The sequence below is a fragment of the Rhyacophila brunnea genome, unplaced genomic scaffold (assembly GCF_057557595.1).
Source record: "Rhyacophila brunnea isolate RB1 unplaced genomic scaffold, BYU_Rbru_1.0 scaffold_10, whole genome shotgun sequence".
Lineage (NCBI taxonomy): Eukaryota > Metazoa > Arthropoda > Insecta > Trichoptera > Rhyacophilidae > Rhyacophila > Rhyacophila brunnea.
Window position 1 is genome coordinate 36433087 of NW_028232752.1, and position 21727 is coordinate 36454813.

At 37.1% G+C, this 21727-nt stretch overlaps 1 protein-coding gene across 1 annotated transcript in view; it reads left to right on the top strand.

The window, feature by feature from the left end:
• Window positions 1-20759, top strand: part of Cow (Proteoglycan Cow) — a 38004-nt gene extending 17245 nt beyond the window's left edge. Inside the window, exons 2-12 of the mRNA XM_085953967.1 lie at window positions 2172-2235; window positions 2974-3076; window positions 3739-3867; window positions 4261-4406; window positions 5930-6102; window positions 6834-6915; window positions 10502-10666; window positions 11359-11457; window positions 12380-12538; window positions 16872-17012; window positions 18406-20759. Of these exons, the coding sequence (XP_085810093.1) occupies window positions 2172-2235; window positions 2974-3076; window positions 3739-3867; window positions 4261-4406; window positions 5930-6102; window positions 6834-6915; window positions 10502-10666; window positions 11359-11457; window positions 12380-12538; window positions 16872-17012; window positions 18406-18488 (1344 nt within the window). The 3' untranslated portion in view covers window positions 18489-20759. The remainder of the gene's footprint in view (window positions 1-2171; window positions 2236-2973; window positions 3077-3738; window positions 3868-4260; window positions 4407-5929; window positions 6103-6833; window positions 6916-10501; window positions 10667-11358; window positions 11458-12379; window positions 12539-16871; window positions 17013-18405) is intronic.
• Window positions 20760-21727: the final 968 nt, after the last annotated feature.

The following is a 21727-nucleotide window of genomic DNA, read 5'->3' on the forward strand; positions in this document are numbered from 1 at the left end:
ATATTCAGTGCTGTTTTTAATGCTAATTTATTTATTATTCTTATAACGTTCTCAAAATATTTTAGGGTTGCGTATGGATATATAAATATCGAATTAACCAAGTTCAAATAATAAATAAATAAATATCAATAAGTATGTACTTAATGGTTTTGAATTAAAATTATTTTTGTTTATTTTACCTACTGAAATTGAGTCATTTACGTTGACAGTCGTTTCGGGTTTAGTTTAGTTTATAAACGTAAATGACTCAATTAAATTAGAATAAATAAAAATACATTTATTTCAAAACCATTATAATAGAGCTCTACCACATACGCCAGTTCAATTAATTAATATCACTACACTACCTACCCAGTTTTCAAGGAAACTCATAAGAAATTTGCTCACATATTTTCCAATTTTCCAATATTACACACGATATGGTTTCAGGGCCGAGCGCAGATTTTTTTACAAGTACGGGTTTTATCATAGGTTGGTATATTGATTATTGTTTATGTTTATAGTATGCTATTATCGTATGATTGAGGCCCGAAGAGACTCAATGCGTAACGTAATTAAGAGCCCCCATAACGTTGAACGAGATTTTTCCTATTGATTTACAAGAATGGGGCAACAATTTTTTGATCTTATAAATAGAAAACATATCCCCTTCAATCTGCGATTAGACAAGATCTTATACACTGTTAGTAGGTACCTATGAATAATGATATTGTACGAAAGTGGTGTCACAAGCAATTTTTGCATTACAAGAATATGACAAAAATTTTGAATTTATTGGAAAATTAAAGATTGAATGACGAAGACTTTTACTTTGAGGATCCTGGTTATGTGGAATCTTAATATAAATCTCTAATATAAAAATTCGCCGTATTGTGCATTTATATAAATTGTTATAGATATAATTTAAACTAATGTTTTTTTCAGTAATTGTGCCGCAGATGCCCGCATGAGCTTTATATATTTTTTTAACTGAAACAGTTTATTCCATGTAGACAATAATTTTATTATATTAAATAAGTACCTACCTTTTTCTGTCCACGCAGATGCTTTTCGATCCAATTTAAAACTTGAAATTTTCATACATTTTGATGCATCATTATCACAAACTAGGATTATATTAGGTTGGGGTAGGTTTGGTTTGGTTAGGATAGATTAGGTTTGGTTTGGTCTAAAAAGAAAGTTATAAAATGTCTGCAGCATATTTACCAAGTTTTCTTACAATCGTTTTGATAACTATTATTATAAGGGTATAACCATTGATATATAATTATTCATCAATGTGTATAACCAACAAAATGTAATATTTTACGATTAATAATTACCAACCTATCTATAATATTTTTCTCAGCTCGTTTTGTATAAAATTTGTTGGATGCATTTAACTAAGTAATTGAAAGAAATCAATTCGATAATATGAACTTCGTGTTATTATGCATTCAAATTCATAACAATATTATTTTCAAGGCAAGAAGTCATACTATATAATAGGAGAGGGGGTGCTTTCTATTTCAATCTGCCTTCAAACCAGTTCTAGGTATGTCACAGCGCTCATGCTCGTGTTATGTTGTCCATAATATTAAATTGATATTTTAAGTAAAAAAATAATATTACATGTCACAATGTCAAACTAAAAGGGCTCTAACTTCTAACTAGATTCTAATTAGGCTCTAAGTCAGGCTATCTTTTAATATGTTAGGTATGTGCCGAATAGCATATGGTTATTTTATTCAACTCAGGTTGAATAAAACATAGAAAAATGTTTGGAGGGGAGGTCAATTTCGAAAAAATAACCATAATTATTTGTTATTGATTTTAAATAATTAAAGTAACTCATTAATAGATCACATAAAAAGGACTTTATTAAACATTGAATGGTGGTGGGTATATTTTGAAGCTTTATGAGGTAAATTAGGCCAAATGTAAAAGTGAAAATTATAATACAAATAATAATATACTTACCTTGAATTATTATGAATAATATGTCATAACTGTTTATTTACTTCGTGAAAAACCAGAGATCAACAATGAGGAAAATTAAAAAAAGATAATGTCAATTGAATTCCTTGTGTATTTATTTGTATTCAATGTCAGGGTGTTTATGTTATGTATTATTTTGATAAGACAACAGATAATTTAATCTACTAAAATATTTATATCTTTTGGTTTTCCAGGATGAGGGCCGTGTCATTTCTAGCAAATCTGGAGAAAAGAAAAAATGGATATATGACCCCAATAGTAAGAATATTATATTTTTAAAATATTAGTGGGTACACTTCTAATGAAAGAATTGAGGTATATTAGTCAGCGTGTAATATTTATTCAATGTTGAATTTCCAATTAGAAACGAGAACTGTTAATGTGTGTTGTGTTTTATATGCTGTCTCCAGCATGCAAAACCATTTTTTAATTAAATACAGCATTGGCGTATTTTTTATTGATATTTAAAAAAAAATAAAACATTTCAACTTGAAATTCCATCGATATATTATATCTGATAGAACTGCTGTACATTATTTAATATTGTGATGATGATATTTTTAAAGTAATTTTTGAGATAAATAATGAAAAATTGTTAAAAAGTAGTTAACCTCCACTGTTTTTTGCAAAACAATTAAATATATTATTTCTTCTAATTGTGTTGTGCCAAAGGTTAGCTGTATTTAATTGTATGTTTCGTAATTCCATTACTAGATGTGTCTGATATCTGTTAAACTTCACCTTAATTTTATTATAATTAGCCATTATATACTAGGACTACAAGAGAAATTAATGCATGCAAGTGTATGCTAATGTCTTACCAGGTGGATAAACACTAGATAATAACTATCATCTAGTGGTATATTCTTGGAGCTGAATAGGTTAGAATCAGCTACTTAGAGGAAACTGTCGACGAGCAGTGGGTCAATCCCACCCGGTGACGATGATTGTTTTCATAAATTTGTATTTTTAAAAATGTGATTTGTATATTTACAGGTGATCTCTGTCATCCATTGAATTGTCAGAAGAAAGAAATATGTCTATTGAAAGACTCCTACACTGCGGTGTGTGTCTCCAAAAAAGAAATTCATAAAAATGGGTAAGCAGATACTTAATTGCAGTAGAAACATTATAACAATTAGATTTTTATGCATTCCTTTTGTTCATCCACTTCTAAAATACATTTCTATAATTTTTTCACCTTGGAATAAAGTTCACATCCAAACTATTGAAAGATGCCAAATACATTGTTATGTGCTGTACATACAAAAATAATATTTTATTTAATGTCATTATTCCGTCATATTTTGATTTTGCTTTCGTTCGTTCTGTGTATAGCCTTTTACATGAATATTGAGCACCGGGGCTGGGTCCCCTATCTCCGTCATCTCGGTTGTAGTTTTTGGCTTTAGATAGGCTTTGGTGCGGTACGCGTTTGTGTAATTACATACACAACGGGTACAAGTATATAGATTTAAATATACAAATAATTCATGTTTTCTTCATCCTGGCCGTGATGTAACCCAGATTCAGGTCACATCACTGGTCAGGTGGTTTCCGGTGAAGATCTCTGCTCTCTGCAACTTTTTTACTAGTTCTTAACTTCCAATGTTCCATTGATAGATACACATTGTAAACAGCCTGCACCAGATATTGAAGTCTAAATATATGAAAATGAAAGTGGTTAAATGTTAAAATAGAATAAAAAATTTAATTCAATGGAAAAATAGCACAATAATAAATACAATTTACCATTATCAGAGATTTGGTGGTTCCTGGTGGATCATCGAGCATTGCATCTGCGGGAAGTGAAAAAGAATCGTCCGACAAAGACGATGATGTCTTCTACGACTCAGAAGATGAAATGGAAGATCAATCGGACACTTTTGCGTGAGTTTCATTATTTACTTCAATACAACTGTTGTTAAAAAAGGATTCATCTTTTGTACTGCTTATACAGAGATATGGGATAGTCACTATGTTATTATGGAATTTATGAAAAACTCCTATATTATTATGAGAATATTGTGAGAAGCAAAGAGATTGATAAGCACCTCTTTGGTGGGGAATAATTTCTGGGGAAATTGAAGATAAAATAAAATCAGAAGAGGCATGTGGAAATATTGGCAGTTTAGATGAAAGTAGGGTTTGACTTGTACCCACAACAAAGTAAAAGTTGTATTTGTATCTAGAAATTTTGTTAAGATATTGAAAAGGGAGATATAATATTAGATAGAAGGAACATGTATCCATATTCATTTTCTGTTTTTTTTTTGTTTCCAGATGTGTACCGTGTCCCGTTATTCATCCAATATTCCTATGTGGATCCGACAACCGTACGTACTCGTCACTCTGCAGACTCGACTATCACAATTGCATTCACCATTCGGATATCAGAGCGTCTTGCAAAGGCTTCTGTCCGTGTAAAGGTAAATAATATATTGTATAATATAATATTTTTATTATATTTATAAAATTTATATTACCTATGTAATATAAAGGTAATTATATTGTTTTTATCGACTATACAATTAGGTGTGGATTTTGGCCACCTGTGAAGGACAGACTTTTTAGAAAAAGCAGTTGGTAGATGTTTGCCCAATGGATTAAGACCATGGTTCTTCAATCACATCACAATCACAATCATTGAAAATAGCAGTAGGTATTAAAACAATTACATAGGTACATCAAAATAATGTACTATGCACCTGTCTGCTATGTTATTAATTATAAGAGACAGAAGTGAGAATATAATGTATTATAGTTGTTGATCATTATCACTGTTTTTTTTTTAAATGAAACACTTATCAGTGGCGAAGGGAGGAGGTAGGCTTTAAGATCCAGCAAAAATAGTGTAGGTACACTTTGTCGGTCATACTTAATTGTTTTCATTGAATTAGTAGTAGGTAAAAATTGCAGATGGTGTTGGTCAGTTTTATAAAATTCATGTTACTCCTGCTTAAACAAACCTCAATAGAAAAAAAATATTCTTCTATCTATGAAAATAAATATCTAAAATTATTTATGATTTAATGGCATAATTTTAGATACTTTATAGATAGATAGATGAATATTATTTATTATTGATGATTATTTCTATTATGGCTAGGTTAATGCAGGGCTTAATTGAATTTTAAAAACTAACCAATCCCATCTGCAATAATTAGTCTTAGTTCAATGTATGACTGACAAAGTAGAGTTTGCCATATTTATGTCGGATCTTAACAGCCTGCCTCCACCCTTCACTACTGATACTTATACATGCGGTTGACTGAATCCCGCTGAATGATATCGCAAAAACTGTCATGAAAAATGATCGACTCTCGAATGTATATGGAAAGTTTTAACAACTCTCGACTCGACTGAGGAGCAGAACTAACCTGACATTGGTGATGCCAATTGGGAGGGCAATAACTCTGTTCAATCAAATCGCTTCAGATGTTGATATATTCCATCTACGTGAGGATGAGTATAGGTGGACGTTGTTTTATAAATCCTTAGGGTCCACTTCGCTCATTCAGTGTGCTTCCATGCTTTATAATTAATTATGCATATTTTTTATTTTTATTTTTAAATGTCATGTTGTGATCGTCTTAAATTTGTAATGTTCACGGTATGTAAAAAATAAATAAATTTGAATTTGACTCCTAAATAAGGCTGTCTTAAGACCTGCGTAGGCTCTAAGCACTTTCATTCCCAGGGGCCTTGATCTAAAAATTTTACATGATATTTTTTATGCAATTTTATCATAAATTCCATTGCAACCTTTATGTTAATATGTACTGCAAACTGCAGGTACCGTATGACAATACTAGCATTATGGATGGCATAAAATGGGTTACTAAAAACAAGTCAAATGGTATAGCACCAAACTTAAGTCAATTAGAATTCAAATTTGAATTTTATCATGTACATTTAGTTAATATTAATTTTTATTACATTTTGATAACAGATGCCGACAAAAATAACAAGAAGAAACAGCAGAAGCTAAGTGCCGAACGAAGAGTTAAGAAGATGCAGTCCACAATGCCACATCGGCCACACGCCCAGTACAGCTTCACTCCCGAAGACTTCAGATACGACAACAAACACTACAAGTACATCAAGTACACCAAGTACAACAACGTGAGTAATTTCATTTTGTTACACTTTTGTTCTCCTTAGAATCTTGTCACGTTAATATTTTTTGATGATTGTAGGTAATAGTATGGTGTTAGATGCGACTATAAAAGATTTAAATTTTATCTGATATATGTACTTGACATGTGACGGAGTAGTACCGAGTGGCAAATTTATTGACGTAGAGGCAGGTACAATTATTAAGCTAGTACATGATGTCATCATAACACCCACAGTGGCCGCGTAGCTTAAGCGTCGGCCTATAGTGTTGTGGGTCCAAGGTTTGAATCCTGGGTCTGACAAGTACATATTGTTTTTCAATTTATGTGTCGGTCAGAGTATGGAAACCAATAGGTTGAGCAAGTGGCTGACATCCATTTCTCGTAAAAGCAAAATCTGCTAATACAAACCTCCACTCTGTGGAGGTCCATATGATCTTATTAGGATCATGATGTCATTTGCCTTAATTACCGATCACTTGAATTGATTGTTGGAATTTGAAATACCTCATATGAAACATAGGTATTAGAAATAATTTGCATGAATCATAGATTGATCGATAGCTTAAAGGATAGAGTACCCACTCGGAAAGTGAAAGATGTGAGCTCGAGTCCAATTTATTTTTTCTAGGATTTTTGGTAATCGGTGTGTGTCTGAGGTTATTCAAAATTATATTATCTGGTTTAACTCATTTTAATCTATAAAAACTGTCATTGATTTTCTATTTTTATTTCCAGCAATTGATGCAAGAGAAAGCACGGGAGAATTCATTCAATGATGTTTTGGATACGAAACCTAATAGACTGTCTTCAGTTCACGGTAAATAAATTAATCTAATCCCAATTAATTTTATGTACACTGGCAAAATGTCACAAATATGGAAACCACACAAATACAATAGAGATATTGTAGTTATAGAAACATGATTAAAGAAAGCAGTAAAGTCTGATAATATGTTATGCAAATGTCCAGTTATGCAAAACATCATGGTAACCATGACACACATTCTTCAGTTCCCCTTACAAAGTGTCAAATTAAACCAGAATGACAGCTCTATATAATATTTATTTACTTAGTGTTTAAAGGATTTGCAGAAACGCTTTCACAATTCATTTTCTCAGTCAGAATTGACTTTTTGAGAATGATTGATCCGAGAATGTGTGAAAACTGATTGAATAGTGAGCTTCACTGAAAATACTGTATAGGGTTTTTGTTTGTGAAACAATATCTGCAACATGGTGTAAATCTCCATGTAAATTCAGATGTTTTCACTTTGATGACAAATAATATGAATCATCGAGTTTCAAAAACCTCTCTGGAAGGTTGTTCAAGTTTCGAGTAAATCACGAAGAACGGTTGTGCATACACATGAAGCATTAAATGTATTCTTTTTTTGTAACTGTCTTCAAATGTGTTACTAAATGTGATATAACTTTGTATGCAGATAACTTGTAACATAAAATATATTCGTTTAAATACTGTGCAGAATGGGTTTTGAAACTCATTGTCGAATAGAGTGGATTTTGCATCTCACCTTTAAGAACAGAATGGTTTTTGTTAATCACTGTCATGTGATTTTAAAGAATATAAATTCATTTTGACTACTTTTATGCATTTTATGAAATTGAACACCAATAATATTTGAAATTTAATTTAATTATACGTTTCAAATTTTTAAAACATATTGTATAGAATTATTTATTTAAAAAGAACTAAATCGATGATTTTTTGGCAAAAATCGTTTGGGAGTTTTCACATATGCTAGGCTAAATCAGGCGGGAGTAAAAGGGTTTCTTTTTGTAGATCAGAAAATAACACGAAAAATTTAAGTATCTAAACTTAATGAAAAAAGTCACGCCTATGGATTATTCACCAAAAATGCCGCGAAAACACGGATGGAAGTGTCAAATTGTGTTTACCTTTCTTTGCATTGCATGCTGAGTTTCCATGCATCTGGATTCCTTGAACGCTTCCTTGAGGTTCCAGGAAGAGAATTCCTAACACTTATCAAATAATCATTTTTTATATACGATTGAAAACGACAAAATATCAATAGCAAACTAGAGCGATTTACCTCACCGAGTGTAGATTCAGTACTGCGGCCATATTGCATTTTTGTATGAATCGCGACTCCTGATTGGCCGATATCACTTTATATGCTTTTTGAAACTCAGTTCGCATACGGAGTGGTTTTTGTAAGTGACCCAAATATTTAAAATGATTTCCTGATGAGATTTCATGCAATTTGAAACTCTCACCCGGATAACTAGATGGATTTTAAGGTAATGAATAAAATGGCATCCAAAGGTCATTTTCTTAAAAAAATCGTCCAGAATGGTTTTTGAAACTCGATGATTCATATAAACTTGCATACAATTAATTTGGGGTTTACCATCACAGAGATAGGTAGGTACTGTCACACCCCCAAATTGTCACAAATTGCGGGATGTCTCCTCTGGGGTCTAAAGAGGTCTGAACCATTTTCGAGCTGGCTCATAGTAATATGAGCAGGGGTCGATTACGAGAGAAAAAAATGCGTATTATCATTTTTGGTATATTCATTTCTGCTTTTTCCCCCATACATTAATCTTAGCATATAAGTATTAATCGGTAAGCATTATTTAGATAAAAGGATTAAAATCATTTTTCTTTTTTTATAAGTCAATTTTTAAATTTGTCCATAGTCATTGAATAAATTAATAATTGTTGTTTTAATTTAATAAAACAACAATACAATGCAGTTCCACCATGAATTGACAGTTAACAAAAAAAAAAAAAATAATAATGTCTAACACCCTCATTTCTTTGCGAGCGGCCGTTTGTTTGCCGCAGCGGAAGGGGTATCCTTCTTGCCTGCAGAGGGGAAGGGGAATGAAGGCAAAGAGACACTTTGATTAAAAAAATTGTCATGAGACATTTTGTTGGCGCGCAGAATCTTCTAGACATCTAGACAGCCAAACAGTAAACAATATCAAACTCGCCCTAAGAAAAAAAAAAAAATTGGAAAAATTGTATGAAAAATGTAACCAAATAGTATTAACGAAATAAATAAATTGTTAAAGTGTTAATTAATTGTTCATTCCCGAAGTCCCAGCAACAGACGATGTCCAGCACCAGCATACTGAGCGAGAAGAGAAATGCATCTTCTCACTTTCGACTTGGCGGGATATGACAGTACCTATATTGATGAACAGATATAGAATAATATTGAATATGTTGGTATTAGATCATTATCATGCGAAGTATCAAATTAGTTAACACATTGATTGCCAACTAGTTTTACATAAAATAGTTAAAAAATGATTATTTGTCTCTAAGGTATTATTTTATAGGTAATGAAAGAATATAATGTTTTTTTTCATTTTGATGATTTTTTTACGTAAATATTGGTTTTTATGATGTGCCGGCCACATGTGTCCGTCGCGGCGCCAACAAGTTAATTTATTCTATTGCGCCGGGCCGGCCACTTCGCCGGTCACCTGTCCATATGTGTTGACGAGAGCATGGTGCCATTTCGCGGTCGAATTATATTTAGATTTAGATAGTACAATAAACAGAAAAGGCACAAATACGGAATAAAAGTTTTCAAATTGGGTAGTATAATACCTGGATACACATAAACTGGAAATATACGTATACATACCTTATAATCATTTTTTTTATTCTATTTTTTTATTATTTACATATTTTTTATTATTTACATATTTTTTATAACTTACATTTTTATAATCTATTTAATTTTTATTTTTATATCAACAAAAACACATTTACAATTTAAAAGGAAAACTTTTTTTTTCATTATGTTCATTCTTTACATTAGTGAGCCTATATTTTGTGACTGGGAAGACATATTTTCAGGCCAAGTGGCAGTAATATACAGAAGGGCCATGCCGGTCACCGCGTATCGAAAAATGCACTGCGCGCGTGCCCGCCGGCGCTGTAGAACAACTCTAAGGCAGGTCTTCTTTGCCGGTCACCGGTGACCCCCATGGCCCCCTGAACGTAATCCAATGCCGGTCACCGGTGACCCCCATGGCGATCAACGTGTTAATAATCTTTCATCTATATTATTTAAACAGGAAGTTTAGAAACCTAAATAAATATTATTTTGTATGATGATAATAATTATTAACGTCCACGGTGGCCGCGCGGCTTAAGCGTTGGACTATTCGAATCCTGGGTCTGGCTTGTATACATATTGTTTTTCAATTTGTGTGTGAGTCAGGGTATGGACTTAATAGGTTTAGCAAGTGGTTGACATCCATTTCTCGTAAAAAACAAAATCTGTTAATACAGACCTCTACTCTGTGGAGGCCCATATGATCCTATTAGGATCGGACATGGTCGAAAAAAAAAAAATTATGTGAATATTATAACATCATCTTTTTTGTTTATTATATTTCAGACAACAATATGTGGGATGAAGGAAATAGTGTAGAAAACCCCACAACAAACAATGGCTGCAGTGACTCTGCCATGGACAGTATGGCCGATCGTCTCCTCGATTGGTTTGCTGTTCTTATGAATGACAACAACAAGAAACATGTATCACACTACCAACCGAGTAAAGGTAAATAAGCAATATTAATACGTACATATACTACATACTTTCACGAAAGCTATTTTTGCCCTCGTGTATTGCCAATTGATTAAAAATATAAATCAGATGATAATCATCATCATTAATGGTTGGCCTTTAATCTCAGCTATTATTATTCTATACGAGATGCCAATTGGTTGCGCATTCTAGATTATACGATAACGCTCTTCCAATGGTTTACGTCAAAATCTTTCTGGGCTGGACAATACAAGTTCATTCATTGGATATTACCAGCCCACCTAAATTTGACTATTTTGATGCTATGGATTATGTCAATCTATGCGTCACAACTCCATCCTAATTTTCAGCTACAAATATGGCTCTGGGTCTTTCTTTCAAGATCCTTGAGAAAATAAAAATTTCACAAATATTTGCAGACACAGATAATTTTTATAACATAAGGCTTTCTATTTCCTACATTGTGAATTTACTTTCAAGCACTTTCATAACAAGCTAGAGATGATTTTAATGAACTATTTGGATAATAATAATGTCATCATCATCATCAGCCTGAATCTATCCACTGCTGGATGAAGGCCTCTCCAAGCTGATTCCACTTCTCTCGGTCCTGTGCGTTGCGTTGCCAATAATAATGTATGCCTCCATAATATGTACACTACCAAATTGCTAAATAACTTAAATACTTACCTTTTCCTCTATAGGTTTTCCTTCAGACTGTAAATTAGAAGTAAAATGGATGTTCGGCCATTTGGATAGAGACACAGATTCAAAACTGTCAATCAAAGACCTGTATTCTCTCGGTAAGTTTAGGTTAAATACAGACCCTATATTAACTTTGGTAAATGTGTCGCAGATGCCGTCATGAGATTTTATAACTTTCTTTTTAGACCAAACCTAACCTAACCTAACCTAACCTACCCCAACCTAATATTACCTAATATAATCTTAGTTTGTGATAATGATGCATCAAAATGTATTAAAATTTAAAATTTAAAATTAACAATTATTGGATCGAAAAACCTATGCGCCGACAGTAAAAGGTATTTTTAATAATTGTCTACATGGAATAAACTGTTCTCGTAAAAAAAAATTATAACAGCTCATGAGGGCATCTGCAGCACAATTGCCTTTATTTTTAACAATGGATTAATTTACCTCAAAGAAGCACAAACAAAAATGAGTGTGATAGGCTGCACCATTACCGATTCTAGTGATAAACTTAGTTTAGTTGTTCTTTCCTCGACATTTTCTGCTTATTATAGAAGCTATTCTGAAGACAACCTCTGCAATGAGTCCTAAACGTCAAGAAAAGATGGAAGAAGAACACACGATGACCGCCCAAAAGCACAATACATTAATATACAACTGTGAAAGTCACAATGCGAGTGGAGAACTACAAGGTTCTAAGTGTTTGTCCTTGGAGAAACAAAAGTAACAATGAGGCAGCTTAGAATACTACTTCATTGTTGGGCTTGTTTTTTCAAGGACGCACACTTTAGAACCTTGTAGTATTAGGCTTGCGACAAGTCTAGATGTTATCAATTAATACCAGTTATGTAAATAAATTTTTCATTGTACATATATCTGCAATTAAAAAAGCAAACAATGTATTTCAATTTTATGACTATGTATGTATAATATTGACATTCAAGTATTTCTTTCAATAGAACTATTTTAAAACAAATCTAATCACATAACTGATGAGTATTATGTAAATTTCAGAACACGATGACCAAGAGCAATGTATGAAGCCTTTCTTGTCAGGTTGTGATACCAACCGAGATGCTTTTGTCACTCGGGGCGAGTGGTGCCGATGCTTCTTGAAAGCGGACCGCCCCTGCACTGCAGTCACAAGACGGTCGGCGAGAAATCATTTTGTCGGTGAGTTTGCAATATTTTATGTCCATGCCGAAGATCTTGAAGAAAATTGCTTTCTAGGTTGAACCTATTATATGAAAGTGATGTTATCACCGGCCTTCTGCGCGCTCTTAAGCGGAGATAGCAGGCCGTGATAATGTCAAGGCCAAAGCGGGGGTGGGAGACAGAAACGCGCGGTGTATGGTGTTGAGGCTGGTATATTTTAAGTCGTTGATACAGGGTATTGTCGTTGGCGGTCGGTTGGTAATTGGCGCTTTGGCGGGCTGCAAACGTGGTGTCGCGGCTGGGCTGCTGATGCTTGGCATCCGAGGCGAGAGTCAGTGCTTGCGGCGTGGCGATGCAGTCTTTTTGGCGGGAAATGCTGGCTGGGCTGTCCGGAATGCTTTTAGCTTAGGATGCTTGTTGCTCCGCGTCCGAGGCGATGCTTAATGCTGTTCGGCGTCCAATGCGATAGAGGATCGGGGCTTGCGGCTTGGCTGAAGAATCTGGAGATGCTTGATGCTTCTCGTTCGACGTCCGATGTAAGAGAGAGCTTTTCGCGCCCATCCAGATCCAACTGACATATTCGCGGCGTCCTGTTTATCGTGTCGGTCGCGAACCTCCCTGTTTTACCGACGGCGCTGTTTCGAGTGGCCGTTTTTGGTAGACCGTTGATACCAGATGGAAATCTCCCACAGGAGACTACCTCAAAGGGCGGACCGAACCATCATATTTCCCAAAATACCACAGCCTACGTCCACTCTTCGCGGTGATCGCAACCCTCGGCCGAGCGGAACCCGTCTCCTTGAAATTCAAATTCGTCAAATTCCCGCCAAAACAGACGCGGTCTATCAAAAACGGCCGCTCGCGCCGCCACTAGTCAATCCGTCGGTAAAACAGGGAGCTTCCCGACCGACGGATAAAACAGGACGCCGCGAATCTGGCAGTTGGATCTGGATGGGCGCGAAAGCTCTCTCTTGCCTGATACGTCGACCAGCCAGCATCTCTCTGACATCAACCGCCGAACCAGCAGCATCGACCGCGAAATCTCTTCTCGCCTTCGCTCGCCTCGGACGCGAAGCCAAGCCAGCATTCCGGACAGCCCGCCAAAAAAGACCACATCTGACATCGGCAGATCGCCACGCCGCAAGCACTGACTCGCCTCGGATGCCAAGCAATCAATCAGCAGCCCAGCCGCGACACCACGTTGCAGCCCGTCAATTACCAACCGACCGCCAACGACGACAATAACCTGTATCGTATCTGTAACGACTACCCTGCAATACGATGAATAAACCAGCCTTGACCAAATACCCCGTGCGTTTCTGTCCCCCACCCCCGCTTTGACCTTGACGTTATCACGGCCTGCCATCTCCGCTTCAGAGCGCGCAGAAGGCCGGTGATAAGTTGATCGCCGTCAACGTGGGGCTTGTGGGCAGGATTGTGTCCACCGGAGCCAGCATCGACCCTGAGATACGCCAGCAGAGTGAGTACAACTGTGAACTTCCTCAAACAGTGACATTTGCGAGTACTCACTCTACCGGGGGAGAAACACACGGCCGGTAGTCACAATGTCAAATTGACCTTGTTTCGCGCTTGCAATCGCGACATCGAGACACGAGGCGATGCGTTTCTCGCAGCGGAAATGACGCACGAGATCGCGCGGAACGTACTCCCGCGAGTTCATTCGATGTAGAAAGCCTAGCCAGACACTGCTGGGGGGCCGCGCAAAAAACCGCGTGGTCCCGAAACCTGGAATTCAGCACACCAGTGGCGCCTGACAGAAGCAACAGCCTGGATAGCAAATCAGCATGGACATCGGCTCCATCGCAAGACGTGACAGCAGCATCGTTATGTTCCTCCGACCAGCGGTATCATCCGTCGACCCTGGCCCACGGAGGAATACGTAAGATGTCATGGCCAACGGCGTCGCGACGCTACACGGAGATGCCCCGGCTACCGACGCCGACGCTCTTCGTGACCGACGTCACCCAGCACAGCGAGGTGCCAGCCAACGGCGCTCGTACCTCAAACCCAGGCGAAACATCTGCCACCAGCGCGGATGTCTCGCCTAGCATAACCACTAGCCTTATCAAGCCTAGCGAGTCTTAACGCACTGGAAGACGACACTCCTCGCAAAGACCCAAGGTCAAGCTTCAGTACCAAACCCCATAACCAGCCGCTTACCATTTGGCACCGGCGTTATCACGGAGTGCCCCGGCGCGACGCCCGGCACCTTCGTGATATACCTTACGGCAGACCGAGGTTGGTCGCCTGGTCTCTGGTTGCCCAACCGGCGGTGACCAGCAGATACATCAGACACCGCCTCAATCGCCGACGGCCCAAGGCCACATCGGATCTGCAACCTGAGGGACCAAGAAGACTGAAGCGGAAGCCAAGATTCCAGGGACACAGCAAGACCCCCAGCATTAATCGACAAACATCCGACGCCAGCGAGGATGTCACGCCCGCCTTAAAACTACGACACCTATGGCCAAACCGCTTCGACGCCTTGGACGTGCGAGAAGACGACGCTCAAGAACTCAAGGTCCCACTTCCAACACCAGACCCCATCACCAGACGTCTATTCTTGGAACCGGCGCTATCACGGAGTGTCCCTGACTGACATGTCTGACACCTCCGCGAAAACCTCACGAGGAAGCTGAGATTGGTGCCCTGGTCTCTAGTCACACAATGGCGGCGACTAGCAGGCGCAACAGGTCCCACCTCACTCTTCGACGGCCCAAGGATGCGATGAGCTGGTCGATTCGAGGGAACCACCATGTGGAAGTGGAAACCTCAGCAGTTTTGACACGAAAGAGCCTCAAGCACGCCAAGACCATCGGACGCGTCAAAGCCGCACAGAGGTGAACCGGCCCCCAAGGACAAGCGACGGTAGGCTGATGGAAAAGACGACGGTTCGGTCGTTTCCCGGAGAGGTCGTTTGATACCAGATGGAAATCTCCCACAGGAGACTACCTCAAAGGGCGGACCGAACCATCATATTTCCCAAAATACCACAGCCTACGTCCACTCTTCGCGGTGATCGCAACCCTCGGCCGAGCGGAACCCGTCTCCTTGAAATTCAAATTCGTCAAATTCCCGCCAAAACAGACGCGGTCTATCAAAAACGGCCGCTCGCGCCGCCACTAGTCAATCCGTCGGTAAAACAGGGAGCTTCCCGACCGACGGATAAAACAGGACGCCGCGAATCTGGCAGTTGGATCTGGATGGGCGCGAAAGCTCTCTCTTGCCTGATACGTCGACCAGCCAGCATCTCTCTGACATCAACCGCCGAACCAGCAGCATCGACCGCGAAATCTCTTCTCGCCTTCGCTCGCCTCGGACGCGAAGCCAAGCCAGCATTCCGGACAGCCCGCCAAAAAAGACCACATCTGACATCGGCAGATCGCCACGCCGCAAGCACTGACTCGCCTCGGATGCCAAGCAATCAATCAGCAGCCCAGCCGCGACACCACGTTGCAGCCCGTCAATTACCAACCGACCGCCAACGACGACAATAACCTGTATCGTATCTGTAACGACTACCCTGCAATACGATGAATAAACCAGCCTTGACCAAATACCCCGTGCGTTTCTGTCCCCCACCCCCGCTTTGACCTTGACGTTATCACGGCCTGCCATCTCCGCTTCAGAGCGCGCAGAAGGCCGGTGATACCGTGTTTGTGTTTTGGCGGGAGCGTAGACGAATTCGAATTTCTAGGAGACAGGCTCCGCTCAGCCGAGGGTTGCGATAACCGCAAAGAGTGGACGTAGGCTGTGGTATTTTGGGAAATATGATGGTTCGGTCCTCCCTTTGAGGTGGTCTCCTGTGGGAGACCTTCATCCGGTATCAATGTTATACCCAAATGGTGGAATATGACAACACACGCCAATGACAAGTGAAAATGAGAAACATCTTGAAATGATTTGGTGGGAAATGAATTATGTATCGTCAAATGACATCTTTATATGCAATTGAATTGTAATAATTATTCTCGTATTATTTAAGTTCATGGGTAGACTAAAACCTGTACAGATATTGAGAAGATATTTAGAGAATATTTAGATGATCAATTACAAATATGTCATTTGTATCAAGAAGTGCAAACAATGATGGTGGCTATACCAAGCCATCACATTAATTCACTTCATACCTTCACAATATGCTAACTTACAAAATATTAGTTTTGCTGCGGCTACCAAATTTACCGCATTATAAACGCTCAAGCAAAGTGTTTTATTACTAAAATTTCATAAGGGTTAGTCAAACTCTCGGTAAACAATGTTGATAGCTACTTATTTAAAATTTATTGGTTGTCAGTTCAATTTAATGAAAGAAATGATTTGATTACAGGGGCGTATGTTCCGCAATGTGATTCGCTGGGCTACTACCGACCGCTGCAGTGCCACGCCTCTGTGGGATTGTGCTGGTGTACTGACAAGCACGGTAATGAGCGCTCCGGAACACGCACAAAGGGAGAGCCTCGATGCCCAGGTAACAGATACACACGTATCTTCTAATTAAGACTTAATTATTATTTTCTTATGTCTATAAAAATGACAAAACATTTTTGTTCAACGCGTGTGTGCTGCTGTGATTCTGTATGGCTGTGAGACGTGGCATCTTACTAAGGTTCAAAGGTCTCAGCATTTAAGCTTTGAGAATCGATGTCTGCCAAATTTTAGGGGTACATTGATATGACCGCGTTACAAACACTCGAGTTCGTAATTAAAGTTATCACGGAGAGATGTTTCACGCGGCCGGGACATGTGTATCGGATGCCGCCAGAGAGTGCGACACTCCGTATCCTTGTGGCACAACCTCAAGGGTTTTGTCGCCGTGGCTGGCCTTCCCTCATCCTGCAGCAGTACTACAAAAGTGGTCTACGCGCTGCAGGTCGTGGTGGTCGTTGGCGGTGGACCGAGGGAAGTGGCGCGAACTTGTGCTTGCCCTATGTCCCAATGCTGAGGCAGTGTGAAGTAGTAATATGTAGTATACTCTATAATCAATGTGATAAAACTCATTGAAGGCTTTGTCTTCTCCCTGCATTTATAAATACATAACGTCAGAAACATACCTATTAGAATTTTAAAATTTTGAGTGAAACATTTTTACGTGCAGTAGATTGAATCCTATGGATATGTGATGAAGAAAGCATCACAAAAAACATACAACAATGGCAAGTCTTGTAAACTAATGTCTCCTGATGCCCAATGTAATTAAAATGTTACTCTGCCGTATATGATGTACTTGTACCAGCCAGCAACACTACATTTAAGGATGCAAAATATTTTGTGTCGAAATCAGTTAACCTACGATCGAAATAGTATTCCAAAAGAAACTGTGTGAACGCACCTTCATAAAATGAGAAAACTTCTTGAAAAATTGCATTCTTTGTTGCTAGCCGGTTAGGGTTTATAATTATAGACTTTGAATGTTTCATTTCTGTCACATGTGGTCGTCTCACATACACACGTATTTCGCTTGCTAGGTTAGGTTACTTACCATTAAGCGAACCAACAGACCCAAGTACAAACATTGCAAATATTAAATAAAAACTGTGCTACCTGGGATCTTTTAAATTCTTCTTAATATCTCCCTCCCATCTATGTAACATAAATCAGAGTAATATTTAATATTACTGACTTGATTCTTAGATGGCATTAAAATGACAGGAATAAGTGCGTTTCTGATGCTTTTCCAAAAATGTGAACATTAAATATATTTTTTTAAATAAACCTGTAGATATCATTTGTTTATATTACCTATAACTGTCTTCTCTTCACAAGCAAAATACAAATTTTACTCATCGGGTTGGCTTTAGTAATTTAGGTACCTAGGTTATATTACGCAATTATTTCATAACGGTATGTTGTTTGACTTTCAGAGTCTGATGACGCTGTCAGCTTACCATCGGACGATGAAGACGGTGCAGGCGAGGGGTCGGCTGATCAGCCGCTAGATTTTTAAGTCATCTCAAAAGGCAACATCAAAATTAATGCTATGTTTTTTGGGATAACATGCCGTTATACCATCTACATGCTAGTGAATATTTTTAATAAAATCCTGAAAAATATACTCACAATTTTTTAAGCGTTTCATGTGAGGTACACAGATAGGGGGTTAAAATAATAATGAACAAAGTCCAGGAAGTAAATAAGCTTTTCATTTGTACGTGTTCTGAAAAGGTACAGTTTGTCCGTTAAATTTCCAAGCGATATTTGATTTACCATTTTGCTGAATTGATTTTATCATAAATGAACTTCATTGGAGCAATTATGAGAATATATGGACTTGATCCATTATTGTTTTGAGCCCCTTAAATGTTGAATTAAACTCAATATTTAATATAAGTTTCCTATTTGTATTTTTACAACTTATATTCACAGAACTACAAATATTAGAGAGAAAACGCTTTTATTGCACCCTATTGCAAATGTGTCAAACACTGTGAGCGAGAATGAGAGAGATGTTGCGAGCTATAACTCCATCCTATTCATGCCATTATACCGTAAACTTTGAGACTATGTGACACTTTGGTAAAGCTTAATTCCCCAGAGGCGAGCTTCGATTCGAATGTAACTTCTTAACAATAGGATAAAACTTACGTACTAAAGTATCTCATAGTTTACCGAGGTGTTATTTCATTAGGGAATAGAATATAAATGAAAATCAATTTGAATTTTTGAAGATTTTTACTACATTAATGTATGTATTTAGTGAAGGTGTGCATTTAATATTATTATTATGAACTGAGTGTACAATTGCATTTTTAGATGATATGCGAATTGGCCTACTAAAAATGTCATTATGAATACATACTAGTAAAGTGGGTTGTGCGTCAGATGTCTAGTAGGCAATATCTATGATTAATAATATTATGAATGGTATCGATTTAAACACTTAGAGGTGAATGTGCTTAACATGGATTAGTTATATTACAACATTGGTAACATTGGTATAAGATAAGACATTTAATCTTATGAACGAGCATTCCATTAGGGATATGATAGAAATAATCAGTTAGTGTGGCGGGGGTGGGTGGGAAACATTTGTATTCTCCGAATTTGCTTTCAGCGAGCGTATAGTGTATGTAAATACTTCAAAACGGCAAGCCATTCCCGACATTATAATGTTGTAAATTAATTATTGTAAACTAACAAATTACGCAATCTCTCATGTCAGATTATTTTTTGCGTAAAGGCCGCCGTAAATGATCCAAGAATTTTCTCAAACGAATATTGCACAATAAACTATTACAGAATTTTGACCACCACGTAAAGAGGGTTCTGATTTCTCATAATAAATATTCCACATTTTTATAAGAACTAAATCACTGTTTCTGCTTTAAAGTGCAGCATAATTATTGTGGATGTCCGCTGAGTGGAAGTTATTTTAACAGACAGATTTTTTACGAGGAATGGTTGTTAGCCATTTACCAAACCATATCGGATTCTGGATCAAACAGTATGTGTAATAGATATTCTGCTATTTATCCACTGCTTGTGAATCCGTATTTATGTTTAGTTAAGTATTTGAAAATTCACACATTAACATCTCATGTAAACCATACTGTCACTATCAATGTCAGCTAGCTCCTTCCACCGTGACATACCTCCTTTACAATATAATGATGGGATTGTGCAAACTTCGTTTTCTTTCGGTATAGGTGAAAAAATGTATCAAAATGAGAGTGGTGAGAAGTTACTTTGTATTAAGTACAAACTGCTGTAAAAGCAGGATCGATTTTTTCAAACAGTGCCATAATGTTCTATGCGTTGGTAAGTCCTTTGATCGTATATGGAGGCCATAAAACCATAGACAATGTAATACTCAACAAATGGTTATATTTTTAACAAAATATTAGTCCACGAAATCATTTCCTCCATTCCAGCAGCAACTGCTTTTATTCAACGATGCATATAATGTGTTATTATTTATAAGATATTTAAGATAATGTACTTTGGTAACAACTATGTATCTCTCTTGAATATTTTCTTGTTTTGATTCTAAACCGATTACTTTTATCATGATTTCAATAGTATCTATGCAGCATCCTTGCCTGGAATTTTATATCTTTAAAAAAAAAACTGTCGATAGTATAGAATTACCTGTTAGTTTTTTAGTATATTTTATGACCATGTGTGTTAATTGTTGAGAATTATTGCACATATTCTTCCATCGTTTATAAATACCTAATGTATATCGGTGATTAATTTGTTAATTTACCACTGACTGTATAAAAATACATTTTTATCTACTAATGCACAATATTATTAATTTTTTGCCGACTCTTATTGAGTCATCATATTTGAATATTATTATTATTAAAAAAAAAATGCTAATATTTCTTTATGTCACTTGTGCAATACTTGATAATTAATTTTCATAAGAAAAAATTAGGTCTTTAAATTATTATAAAGGCGACATTCATTATAATAATTTTTAGTTTATTGTTTTATAATTTTTTTTTTTTTTGTAAGATGCTTCTTAAAAATAATAATTATTAATCCAAGTCCTATTGCGTCCCACAAAATATGTGTAACACTAATTATGTTTAGCAAGTGTCTTTCATTGGTGTTTTCCCTGAATATTTTAAACAAAATATAGAACTGTTACCACATAGTTTCCAAAATCAAATTGGCTTTTTATTCTCCCAGACTTTCCGATATTAATTTATTGCCCACTACATAAGACGAAGAATGCACAGTAAATCTATGTATGTGGAAACATGTATTATCCTGCAGTTGGCAAGATTGCGTGCATGAATCAAACAAGTTTAGAAGCTTCCGAATTGTGATGATTTATAACGCGCAAGTAAGATTATTTTCGATCTGCGCCTGCGCAGTACAGCGATAGGGGCGAACATGCCGGTAAAAAAACGAAATACTCATTTTGAGCTCAATCAATTTTCAATACGACCTGTCAGATAGTAGTATAAAATGACAACCTCGCGTCTCGCTTACTCTTGAAGAATGAGATTGGAGAGACAGTAAGCACTTTTACGTGTAAACAGTTATTGTCATGATGGTTTAAAATAAGCACGATTGCCAACAGTAATTCCATGTACAGGCACTATTAACATTAATTAACTATTTGAGTTAAGGTCGGGGGAGAACATGCATTATTGTAGACTACTTTTTGTACCCAAATGTTTTTTACTAAATTGCCTCAAACTTGTAATGATATTGATGTGAATAAGGTATGCC